Genomic DNA, 13,508 nt, shown 5'->3' with positions numbered 1-13,508 from the left:
TAGGCTGCTTGAATCCTATCAGCCTCACTTACTGTGCGGACTCAGTGAATCCCATCTTGAGCTGACTATCAAGTGCCTACTATGGTAGGTACTGTAGAAACATCACTGTCGCTGCTGCTAGGATGAGAAGTCATGATAGCAGCCACCTGTAATCATCTCTATGCTCACAACTACATTTTAGGATGTTAAATGCTACACGGAGAACAAGGAGAAGCTCTGTGTGCTGACGGTTCCGACCCTCAAATTCATTAGCATGGTGGAAGGACCACAAACCTGCTGCATCCTAGAAGAATACCTGCTAGACTCTTGAGTCTGTGAAAGTTTCCTTAATAAGAAGCCCCAATTCAAAGACTTACTGTAAGTTTTATGGCCTTCTCCGGGGCGACTCCCAGTAACTGTGGCAGCAAACCTAAAAATCAACAAGAAGCAGAAGTGTATTAAATAAATTAGCATTAACTACACAAATCAACAGCTCTGCAGAGGGGATCACCACTTGAAAACTGGGGCAATCTCTGCTGCAATTTTCTGCTATTACCTTTAATGAGAACACTTGTGACGGAATTTAAGAACTGACTTCTAATAAGCCACATCAGCCCCGAGTAAATTCCCTTCCACATTCCGGACCATTTGCACATTGGGTAAGTCAACAGTGTTAGTAATACAGGAAACCTCATTATCTCAGGGAGTCTGCTCCTTCCCCTCTCCTCCCAACACCTTTCTCAGATCTGCTAAATGCTCACTGTGCAGTCATCCAGTGATGAGCACCAACAAATACCCAGGGCCTTGATGTTACAAAGGAACTTTCTGGAACTTGACAACCCGAGGTGAATACAGCAGGCATGGAAAACAAGGGAGAGGAAGCCCTGTGCTCTAGAAATAAGAAGAACATGGGTCTGGTCCACAAGGAGGCGGGTATAGGTGGCCACCAGATGCTGCTTACATCAGAGGCCAGGAGACACTGCCTACTCATTCTGTTAGGTGAGAAGCACGTATGTATGTGTGTGTGTATGTATGTACATACGTGTACACACACACACACACACACACACACACACACACACACACACACACACACACACACACTTTTCCTTCTCTTGTCCTTTACAGGCTTTCACTATGTAGCTCTGCATGGCTCTAAACTCTATGCAGGACAGGCTGGCCTTCAATCCATGGAGATCTGCCTGCCTCTTTCTCACAAGTGCTGGGACTAAAGGTGCCTGCCACTATGCCTGGCACAAATTTATAGTTTTAAAAACTACTCTAGCTTTTTAGAGACAGTATAACGTGTGTGTGTGTGTGTGTGCGCGCGCGCGTGCGTGCAGCTGGGAAAAGGACGTTGGGACACACTACAGTCGCTGCAGTTCTTTACAGCATGAACAACTGGGCTGAACTGAGGAAGCCAAAATAAGACGTTTGAGGAAATACATGAAGAATTCTGTTGGGACCACATGCAGGATTCCCAGCTTGGGAAGGTAAGGCCTTTGACATTATAATCAATAAGACTGAGTAGCTCTGCATTTCTAAACCAAAAATCAAGCTCTTTTTATTTGTTCTTTCTAAGAAAATAAATAAGTAAAAGAAATCAAAGATCAGCCTTCCCTTGGAAACACACCTAGGTGCCCTGGAGCCTGCTTCTTTCTTCTCTTCTTAAGAAGAGCTTCATGTTCACCTTAGTCCACAAGTTGCACATATAAGCTCCATTTGCATCCTCTTCCTAGGGGACAAATATTATTGTGTACATTCTTTTTTTTTTTTTTAAAGATTTATTTATTTATTATATGTAAGTACACTGTGTCTTCAGACACTCCAGAAGAGGGCGCCAGATCTCGTTACGGATGGTTGTGAGCCACCATGTGGTTGCTGGGATTTGAACTCTGGACCTTCGGAAGAGCAGTCGGGTGCTCTTACCCACTGAGCCATCTCACCAGCCCCTATTGTGTACATTCTTAAAGGCACGGCCTGAGGCCAGAGCTTGCTTCCTGTGGGCTGTATGGTTCCTGTGGCCTAAGCATGTGCTTGATTGAATAGCCCAAGTTTTTAAACAAAATCCATCTAAGCTCTTTGCCAAGACAGAACGACACATCTGACGGCCTTGGGCCTCTTGGTAATGTCTGTTTAAAGACAGGTGACACTCTATTCTTTACCCAGAATCTATGTATTCAATCTCCAAGGTACCCACCCTACCCCATGGCAGACATCAACAGACCAGTGCCCTGTGTTGGCTTTCATTTTACGGTTTCATTGGCATTCTCACAGTAGAAATAAGCCTCTTTTTGAGTTCATGGCAATATAAAAGGGATGGTAAGAACTAAACACCCCATAATAACGCCATGTTTTAGGAAAAAGGAAAGGAAGTCCATTTCAGTGTGGAAGTAAACGATGAGGATGCTGACATTACTGAAAACTGAAGACACACTATGTGCAGGGCGCCATTTGAAGTCTCTATTATCCCGTTTAGTCCCCGTAAGCACCCGTAGAGAGAGGAAACTAGGGCTTGCAGGGGTTAATGTCATGTGTTTGGTAAATGGTGAGCTGATGTCAACCCTAGGTTCTTTCTAGTCAAGAGCTTGTACTAGTGGGCACCACTCAACTGCCATGGCATTAATAAGTATCTCCCACTCAGCCTCTGCGGTTCCCTGACATAACCTGCTGGGGTCCTTCGGCCTTTGAATTTCTAACACAGTCTCCACACGGCTACATTTTTCAGATCTCACTCTATTCCTGGGGTTTCTGCTAAGAGGATAATATGCAGGCTATGAAGAGCTAAGCAGCCAGTGACTTAGCAAGCTGACCTCTGTGAATGGGAACCGGGCCATCAAGGAGCTCTCCCCAGAAACAGGACTCACTGTTCTCTGAGGTAATGCACCCCAATTTGCACAGGGGCAGAAAAATGAAAAGCTGTCTCAAACGGCACAGGGAAAATGGCCAGTTGGATGCTAGGCATGTACTAAGGTCACAAGGAGGCAGAGACCATAATAAGCAAAGGAACCCGGTTGGTGCAGTGAAGAAACTGTGGTGTACAAAATATGAGAAGAGGAGAAAACAGTGTAAAAATAACCAAGAACCTAGATGATTGAGAGACAGCCACCACCTTCTGAGCCCCCGGGGCCAGGCAGGCTTCAGGCTAACTGCTGTCCATGACTTGCTGGGAGAGTTTGCCTTTACTCAGTGTGGTGATTTAAATAGATTCATGTGTTTGAATGCGTGGCCCATAGGGAGTGTCACTATCAAGCAGTGTGGCCATGTGGGACAAAGTGTGTCACTGTGTAGGAGCTTTGAGGTCTCTACACTTAAGCTTTACCCACTGTAGACTTAGAGTCTTCTCCTTGCTCCATTTGGATCAAGATGTAGAACTCTCAGTGCCTCCAGCACCATGTCTGCTTGCATGATTCCATGCTTCCCACCATGATGATAATGGACTAAACTTCTGGAACTGTAAGCCATCCCCAGTTAAATGCTTGTCTTTATAAGAGCTGCATTGGTCATAGTGTCTCTTCCCAACAATAAATCCCTAAGGCAGCTGCTCTCATGTGCACTAGAAGTCTCTCTCTCCCCCGTACTTGCTACTTTGGAGGATGCTGGGCTCTCTACAGTCTAGATGAGGCACAGCAGCACAGGAGGGAGTGGGAAGAGAACACAGGCTGCTGTTCTTGCCCTATGCAAGCACTTTGTCTATGGTGCACTTGTTTATCAGCCTCTGAAGAAGCAATTTCCAATTCGACGAAAGGCTCTGTTACCACCCAGTGATATATTAATTTCTCCTATGAAAACATAGGCAAATGCCATTTAAACTAATTCTTACTATCTTACTATCTTCTTTCATTCAGACTACACCCCCCAAAGTTTAAATATTTATTTCCTCCATGTGTTTTTTTCTCATCATTAAATTGTACAGCAAACCTGGACACACCGTGATTAAAATGATTACCTCTTGTCTGTATGGTTCTTTTAAGTGACTAACACAACCCAGCTAGACTCAAATGGCTTTGTATTACCTACAGTCATTTCAGCCAGCTTTGAAGCAGACTGAAATGTGTCCTTCTTGCTATAAATATAGTGACACATTTTTGAACATCAAAATACAAAACAGAAAACCTTAATTTAAGACTAAAAAATAGAGCAAAAATATGTATTTGTGGAGCAACTATCTCCCCAATACTTTCTGCTTGTGTCTGATAGAATGAACTGGGAAGAACACAAATGAGATTGGTGGTTTCTTGGGGTGAAAAATCTGTTTACAGAAAGGCCTTCTTGTCTACCAAAGTACACATGGAAAATATCAAGATCTGGGTCCTTTCAGAGTCAGCGAGATAACTGGAGATGGTGGAGGAATCACAGATCTAATAACAATGGTGCTGTTTATAGCATTCACTGCACACCAGGTATTACATCTGGTGTCTTACATAAATTAATACAATTAATTCACATGATAATCTTTCTCGGTGCAACACCACCACCATCATGGTCCTCCCCCTCGCCCCCGTCCTCCTCCTCCACCTTGTCATCACCATCATCATCTCTTAAACCATGAAGAAAATGAGGCTGACTTCCAAGGAGCTGCAGGTCCCCTGACTGCTGGATTGGCAACACAGTTCACTTGGACAGTTAGCACACTGCTTCACACATTGCCGCCATGCTAAGGAACATGGACCAAATTCTGCAGACACATGGGGTGGCTTTTAAGATGAAGAGTGAGGTGTAAGAAGTAAGAAGTTCTAGTGGCAGTTGGAGATATCTGTCAAGGCCAGAGGTAGTAAAAAAAAAAAAAAAAAAAGAGTAATAGTCAGAGATCACAAGCTTCCCTTTAAATGAAGACCTCCAGCAAAACAAACAAACAAACAAACAAACAAACAAGCTACATATCCACCCCTGAGACCTGGGCCAGGTTCTGGTGCTCAGCAAGGCAACAGGAAGGAACCAGTCTTGCCATTCTTGCTCTTAACTCTCCTATGGCTCCACTGGAAAGTACTGGTGACTCTGGGTTATCATATGAGGCTACAGACAGGCATGGCCACCATCAACTTTGAGCAAAGGTCTCCTGAAGGAATCATAAAGTGCCAGACTGTGAAAAGCCCAGGGGTGGGGGTTCCACTCACTCTGCTTCTGCGTGCTTCCCAGAGAAGGAGGAGAGGATGGCTTAGCAAGCCTCCAGCTGACATCCCAGTTACAGCACCTCATCACAACCACACTTAAAGCTCAAGAACAGATGTGCTTGACATCTGGGTAACTCAGCAGAAAAAGCAGGTTTCTAGTAATATGTCTCTGGTGGTCCCCCAGAAATTCATTTTAAACCACTCCGAACAGAAACGGGATCTGTGTGTGTGTGTGTGTGTGTGTGTGTGTGTGTGTGTGTGTGTGTTGTTTCTAACTTGACAAAACAGCAGTCCATTTTCCAGTCGCCTCAGATGAAATTTATTAGTGTGGTTACTTCCCTAATCTTCTCTTTTTCGTTTAGCTCCATCGGCACACATGGCAATTCTTCCTTGGCATATTTTACCAGAAGGCTGCTAATGCGAGAAAAGATTTACAAGGCACAGAATTAATGCAGTGTTTTCTCTTCAAATTTCATGGGCTGAAAATATAATTCACACAGTTTCTTCTCCCTTAAAGAGGCCAATGAGAACTGAGCTATGGGCGAGGACACTGAGCCCTCCCCAGGAGCCTGAGCTTCACACAGCACCCCAAAAGGAGGTTCCTGTGAGCATTGTGCTCAAGTAGAGACCAACTCCACAGTCATGTGCCAAAGAGATTTTCATGAATACTTACAAAATAGTATGTAATTCTTAAGCATTTCAGAGTTGGCCAAGACTGGGGAAAAAAACTTCTTATCAACCCAAGCCCAATTAAAGTTTGTTTATTCCTCATAGTTGGTAATAGCTGAATACTGAGGCACAAGCCTTAAAGAGAAAGAGAGATCTGGGTTGCAATTCTCGGTTTGTACCTCTTCCTGGTTGAGATATCATTATAACATTTGGCCTCAAAGTTGGAGCTCCCCATTGGTAAAACACAAATGCTAGCTGCTGTTTATTTTGATAATCCAGAGAACAAACGTTTACAAAGCACAAGACCCTCATCCTGTTTACATATTCCAAACAGGATGCTTCTCTCCTCCTTTTCAAGCTGTAGCCTTGCACTGCTTCCGATTTCTAAGAGGCAATCCAGGCTGAAGAATGCTTTTCACTCAGAGGTAGGTAAGGAATACAGTACTACCCACAGGACACCATGCCTGCCCTTGGAAGAGCTCTCCTTAAACAGGGACACCTGGACTAAGTGTCTAGCTGCCCCCACCTACAAAAATAGTGCAGGAATAAGACAAATCTTCAATTGTTTATTTTATGTTAAAGTAAAATCTTTTATTTAAATATTTAAGCACTTCTTGACCTCTGCTGGTAAGCAATTGTTTAAAGTGTAGTTTCTCCTGGGTGACAGAGGAGCCATGTGACTGGGGCCATGAGTCTGAAGCTCCCACTGTAAGGTTTAGCTTCCAACTGTTATTTATTGGCTGTGAAGTTGTCTGAGGGTGAACTGATCTTTCTGAACCTTTGATTTTATCCCTTCCTTCATGGGAAGATCATAGTTACCCCTTCTTAGGGTAGTTATGGATAAAAATGAGTTTATACGAATCTTCATTACTGCCAAGCACACAGTAAATGCTTCAGAGGTGGACTTCACTCGTCATTACCAGTACTATCATAACAACACTGAACATTTATTCTCCATTTCTTCATGGGAAACAGACTCCACCCAGAGGCTAAGGAAGTAGCCTGTTCCACAACACTGCAGCAATCCGCCCATGGTTTTTCCAGTTCAGTACAACTCTCACAGCAGGTTCTATCTAAGCCTTTCATATTTAGCTTTTCTCTCTAGTAACCATACTGTTCAAACTTTATAAAGGGAGCCCTTCGTGCAACAACACCGGGTGGGTGACGTCACACCTCCTACTCAGCCGATGGATCATGAGCACCAGGATCTCTGGAGAAGCCAGTGATCAGTGGTTGGGCTGATCAAGCATGGAAGCCGTGGCCAATGCCAGTGTTCTTCTAACCATGCTACACAAGTCAGGCAGGACCATCAAAGCAACAGGGTCTCTAATAAGGAAGAAACTCAAAACCTAAAGGTTCAAACAAAAGCATTGCAGGGGCATTCTGCCCTGAGAAAGGTGGTGCAGCCTACAATGAGAAGGAAGGCATGCAGGGTGGAATTTGGTAGGGAAAATGAATACACATGACACCAGTAAACCCTTTGAACCCAGTGGCAACCCTCTTGTGTTGTCTTACCCTCCTGACCTCACTGTGGAGGCCACTACACTTGTCCCCAAGTCACCAGAGAGCACCCCCTTGCTTTGAAAATCAGATTAACCCCCACTGGCTACCATCCCTGCATGTAGCCTGCCTTACAGCTTTGACTCTCCTTTCTCTCCACACCAGTTCAAGCATTTCCTCCTCCTCCTCCTCCTCCTCCTCCTCCTCCTCCTCCTCCTCCTCCTCCTCCTCCACAGATTGTCTATTGCTTCTGACTCACACTGCCCCAGGCAGCAGGCTCCTCCACCTTCCCAAACACACTATCCTGTTTCAAAGCCTCACTCCCTTTCTCCACAGGCTCTACAGTGGCTTAGATTATGAGGCCAAGAAAGGGGAGGGAGAAGTAGTTGGGGTTTCCACACCTGTTTCTAGGGTCCCATGCTTTATTAGAAGTTTTGACCACAGTCTATGCTATGGTTTAGCATTCTTTTGGGAGTCTGAGTATTAAAACATAAGAAGGAATGGCACCCATAAAGGTCTAGAAGAAAAAGCCGATCTTTTGATGGTTCTATTTTGTCTGGGGCTTCCCAGAAGTAGACTGTTAAGAAGTGTCAAACACTCTTCTGTTCTCTAGTGACTTTCCAGATGCTGGCCACTTAGTATCTAAACTATGAGGTTTCAACTGTTTCCATCTGAACAAGGACAGCAGCTGCTCAAATACTACAGCTTCATTAGTTTAAACAAATTTGTCATTATACTCTCCTCCAGGTTCCCAAAATTTGTCACCCTCCCAAGTTTGCTGAGCTCATCACTGTTCCTACCCAGGGCTCCCAGGCCTTCACCCACTTATCACCATCAAGTGCGGGTCATCTCAGTGTGTGCTATAAGCATCCTCTGCTCCCTAAGCTTTGGAGTGCCAAGGTTTCTGCTCACTCTTGGTTTCCCACAATCAAATATCTGTCCTTTGAGTTCTAGAATTTATCATCACACATGAAAAGGTGAAGAAACAGGACAGGAAAATTAGACTCAAGGTAGCCCATTCTGCACAAAATGAACGTTCTGCTGGACAAGAGTGGACCCACGACTCAAGGCGGTTCACAGAGTAACTGTGATGTCTTCAAATACGCACGTGTTATTAAATGATGCCAGTAAGAGTTATGAAAAAACGTCAATGGTTTTATTTTTAGCCTGAAGGTTTCTGGGTTCATTTTTATCCACAAGAGCAAAGTATGAAGGAGGGCTCTCATGAGAACCCCACGGAATCTAGATTCAGCCATACACTATAGCAAGAGTCTTGGTTTAAACCAGCTAGCTGGTCCCCAACTTTCTTCTAGAACATACACAGATCAACGGCTTCCTGAAATATCAACCCATCATCCTCTAGATGTCACCTTGAGAACATGCCAGGATGGAGGATAACTGCTTTCAACCACAAAAAATATCCTGAAATAAATAATCCTGAAATGCATGCAGGATTCAACAGGCTGACTGGAAGATGTTTTATTTTTTGTGGAGATTAATTTTCATTTTATTATTTATTTGTTAATAAATACTTAGCCCAATTAAGGTATGGCTCATAAAATTAACTAATTTGCTTTTCTGGAATTTTTCTTCTTCTTCTTTTTTTTTTTTTAAATTTCAAAAACAGATTTTAGGAATCTCCTGCCAATCAATAGAAACAGAAATCCTTTAAGAAATGTTTCTGATGTACTCTGCTTTCTCTTGAATATATTCGCTGTCTCGAAAGTTCTCCTCATGGCTGAGGCCCCTCAGGTTACCACCTGGGCACTGCAGAAGAGAGGAGGGCGCTGTAAGTCCAGGAGCAGCAATTAGTTGTTTCTGGAACGTTAAGAACATTTGATTATGGATGACTACCCAGCAATTGTTTCTCTCAGACCAGCTCAGACTCTGCAGGCCAATGAGCGACTGGACTTACTCAAGCAGTTCCCTCAAATCAAGGGACCTGTCAGGGAATTCATTCAAGTCTCAAACACCTTTGAGTGAGTTAAATCGGCCTGGAAACCAGGGAGGAAACAAAGATTTTTAGAGTGACTTTGGGGAATCCTGGATTATCTACTTAGCCTAAGGGTGACATGTTCAAAATTTACAAAAATACCTGAGTCATTTTCTTGTAAAGAAAGCCACCTGCCCTACAGAGGGGTTTGAGGTCAGAGTCCTGGAACTCCTAAGGGGATCTTTTCCAGCAACCAAGAGTTGTGTAAAAAACCCACAGTGGTCCTAGGGATGGAGCTACAGGACCCTACACTGGGCACAAAGAATGAGTGCTCATGAGCTCACAACATTAGCTCTCTCAACTCCCAAAAGCACTCCACTGAACTCCATCGTTGGCACTCAGCCTTCCCGGTGACCATGGGCAGTGACTCTGGTGTGTGTTCTGACTACCACCTGGCAACATGCCACACTCTGTACAGATGCCACCAGTTGAAGAAGAAAAAGCCAAATGAGCCCTAAAGCACTGCTCGTTCCCTCTGGTTCGAATGGGAACTACTTCTAAATAAAAAAATACTTTCCTGTGTTCTCAATGTTGGAGTCGTAGCAGGGAGGTATTAAGCTTGGAATAAAAACACATGGTGAAGAAATGCCTTTTTGACAGTGCTTGCCACTCTCAAAGTAGCAAACATATGCAGTGTGGGAGAGCATTTGCAGAGATAGTTTCAAATAGGGGAGAAACCTTATTTGTACCAAATTTTCAAATTATCCTATTTAGAAAATATAATGGAGAAATTTTTTATCTCATGCAAATTCTAAAATGTGAGAGAATGCCCAATATTTTATAGCTCCTTTATAAATCAGATATACTCCAGTATTTCAACTACTGACAGTAAAGTACTACAGCAGTGAGTTTATATTCTCTAAGTCTAAATTTGATCACTGTCCTCTATAATTATGAAACTTTAAAAACCAATTACATTACATTTAAAGAAAAATGCAAATAGAGCTGCTTGAGGCTTTGCTTTATATATAAAATGACTTTGCATATAAAGGCCGAGTCTCAGAAATACTTGTCTTTTTATCCCTATTGCTTTCCTTTTTAATAGTGAGCATTTCCTCTGGGTTACCTACAGTAACACTGGTCTCTCTCTGATCCAATGACACACATTTACGATCACACAATGATTGTGTACAGTGAACTCAAGAGTACCGCTCCCTTGGCAATCCAGAAAAGGAATAAGACATTTTCAGGGCATACTGTCTTTCATCTAACTATATTAATGTCTATCATCTCTTTGCTTACGAACTAAAATAAAGATAGGAAATAAACAAGAGTCTTATTACAGTCACCTTTTTCTTTTAAAATCCACCCTCTCGCAAAGATAAGCGACAGGAAGAGGAAAACATAGGTGAATCCCAATGCTATTCTTTGTATATTCCCATTCTATTTATCCCCACGACAGACAGCTTCAACCGCTGCCCTGAGGGTTCTCATAGCCGAAGCAGGTTGGATAAATGGCTATTGAAGCTGGAAACAGGTGAGAGCTATCTCTTGGAACCTGAAATGAGCTCTTTCTCTACGCCTGCTCAGTCTGTGGTCTGGAAGTGAAAAGGAGCGTCTCTTCTCTACCCATCCCCAGCTCCATCCTGAAGAGGAAGGAACTGCTCTTTACAGCCCACAGTCGGTCATTCAACACGAGGACCCCGGGAGCTCCTCTGTCCACGGGGTCAAAAGGTGAGGTCACAGAGAAAGACCTAGATATAACCAGGAATCAGAGCCTGCCAGGTGTAGTCTCGGAAGAGAGAAAGGACCGAACATTAAAAGCAAATCAACACAGGCAAACTGATGAACACTGCTAGGTGGGTCTCAAACCTTGAAAGACATCCTTGCCATTAATTTCAATACCATGAAAGCCCACAAAAGTGGTGCACGAAGCAACACCAAGATTCGGACATCTACGCACACTAGAGCTTCAAAGCTTAAAAGAAAAACAAACAAACAAACAAAAACATAGAAGTCGGTAATCTGGCCACTTTTGCCTGAGCTACTGTAAAGACTCATTGTGACATTAACCTTGTACTACATAGAAGCCATTTTATTTGAAAGGTTGTTGTCAACCAAAGAGGAAAGGCATTTCAAATGGAAGGTGGTGACCCTACAGGGGTCATCATTAATCACCCGGGGTCAAAGACTTTCAAAACTGTAATAGGAGGCAGGGGGCAAGGGGAAGAAGGGAGAGAAAAGATCAAAAGGCCTTTGATGAGGGTTATCTACCTACACAATAGCACCTGTGGAATGGAGCCTCTCTGCAGTTGGAAGCCTCCCAGATTCTAAGGTGAATTAAGCCTCCCAGTTTCTGTTCATTAAGTCAGCTCACTTTGGAGACTATAGTCAGCAGATGGCAGAAGAGGTCTAGAGGTCTCTCATGGCTGTCACTTTCATGGTACCTCAGTGGAGCACAAAGCACTATTTTCTTTTCCAAGACTAAGCACTATGAAAGGAGGGAAGAATTGTAGCTGGACAAACAGTAGTGGACCGACAGGAAGCTCCAGGCAACTCCACATTTTAGTTTATGAAAACATACGAATCTGTTCTTTGCAAAAAGCAAACATAGACAGGAAGTTGGGAGTAAGCATATGTTTCCTCAGGCGAAGACAACAGAATAGAAGGTCTGTGGGATTGTTGGCTCAATGACACAGGCATTCCTTGCTCCTGTTAACACTGTTTAATGAACCTTCCATGTCAAAGAAGCAGGTGGACAGAGAGACCATCGTGGCTATTGTAATGCGTGAGTCCAACCCTTTCACAGGAACGGAGGAGGCAACTAATTCAGGATGAGGTGCAAGCAAGGCTCCAGTAAACACTGGGTTACCTGCCTGACAGGATTTTCCTGATGCAGTGGTCTTCGCACCATCCTGCTAGGCTCATTCCAAGACCCTCAGTGGGTGCTTGACCTTTGACAGTCCTAACGTTGGCTGTTCCATTCTTCCCTATATGTATATACTCAGGGCAAAATGGAATTTCCAAATATGACACAGCAAGGTGAACAACAACAATAACACTAACAAAACAACCATAACTATGTACAGTAATTAAAGGCCTATGAGCATGGCCTCTCTCAAAGTAGGGTAGTGTATTGTCCTCACTCTTCCTATAATAGATAATGCAAGCGGACACAATACCTTGGTGAAGGGAGGGAAAGAGGGGAGTGGCTGGGAGATGCAATGTTGAGATGCTACCGACCTGAAGAGACTTAGGCAAAACAATGGCTGTATTTTGTAGCAGAACCGTGAGCAAGTTCACAGGCTAGTACAGTACTCACAATTCGTGAGTTGCTCCTTCCTGGAATTTTCTAGTCTGTATTTTTAGAACATGGCTGACCATGAATAACTGCATTATGGAAAGTGACACTATGGGATTGGGGATCACAGGACATTCCAGGAGACTCAAATCTCTGAAGCAAGCTGTGTCTTGTTCCTAGGGTAGCTCTCCCTGGTAGATGGGGAGTGGAATACTTTAACAACATAAACAAGGAGCCTTTCAAAAACTCACTAAAAAAAGTGTATAAAAATAATTTATTATTTTAAGAAATCAAACACACAACGGAGCAACATAAATGGCTTTCAGACCATGGGCTGCTTTGATTAGCCATGCCCTAGATGCCTACAGCCTACACCCATAGCATGGATAATTGAGAATCCACTGGATTTCCATTTGAACACAGGCTCTCTAATTCATTTCAGGCTCTGAGACGGGAAAGCAAACCCTTGGCTCCCACTCCATCTGCACGAATGTCGCACTGCCCCGCTCTGTGCCACACTAACCTCGGTACAGCCCAAAGAAGCCTTCGTAGCGGAGCACCTTCTTAAAGCAGTCAAAGCTGTTTTTATACATGAGCTCCCCCACGAAAGAGCCGGTTGATCTCTGGTTCTGCATTCGAGTCTTTACAAGATCGATGGGATACACGGCAGTGGCTCCGACAGCTGAAATGAAGGGATGCCAGTAGCTCAGCCAGAAGTAAGGTGATGTGGGGGAAAGAAATAGGTGGATAAAAATCAAAGAAAGGACTGAAAACAGAAGGGTTTTTTTGTTTTGCTTTGGTTTTTTGTTTGTTTGTTTTTTGAGACAGGGTTTCTCTGTATAGCCCTGGCTGTCCTGGAACTCACTCTGTAGACCAGGCTGGCCTTGAACTCAGAAATCCACCTGCCTCTGCCTCCCGAGTGCTGGGATTAAGGGCGTGTGCCACCACACCTGGCAGAAGTATTTTTTCTTATGCATAGATCTACCAAACTACCTTTGCAGACTTTTAATTT

At 43.7% G+C, this 13,508-nt stretch overlaps 1 protein-coding gene across 3 annotated transcripts in view; it reads right to left on the bottom strand.

The window, feature by feature from the left end:
* Slc25a13 (solute carrier family 25 member 13) overlaps positions 1–13,508 on the bottom strand; it is a 178,567-nt gene that overhangs the window by 55,102 nt on the left and 109,957 nt on the right. For all 3 annotated transcript variants that reach the window (XM_085840826.1, XM_085840824.1, XM_085840825.1), the window contains 2 exons: positions 13,020–13,178; positions 357–409 (listed from right to left, as the gene is read on the bottom strand). In XM_085840826.1, coding sequence (XP_085696952.1) covers positions 357–409; positions 13,020–13,178 — 212 coding nt within the window. The remainder of the gene's footprint in view (positions 1–356; positions 410–13,019; positions 13,179–13,508) is intronic.

Source organism: Mus caroli, unplaced genomic scaffold (assembly GCF_978045245.1).
Source record: "Mus caroli unplaced genomic scaffold, Mus_caroli_1 scaffold_7, whole genome shotgun sequence".
Lineage (NCBI taxonomy): Eukaryota > Metazoa > Chordata > Mammalia > Rodentia > Muridae > Mus > Mus caroli.
Note: the sequence above shows the minus strand (reverse complement) of the source record. Positions and strands in the feature narration are given on the sequence as shown.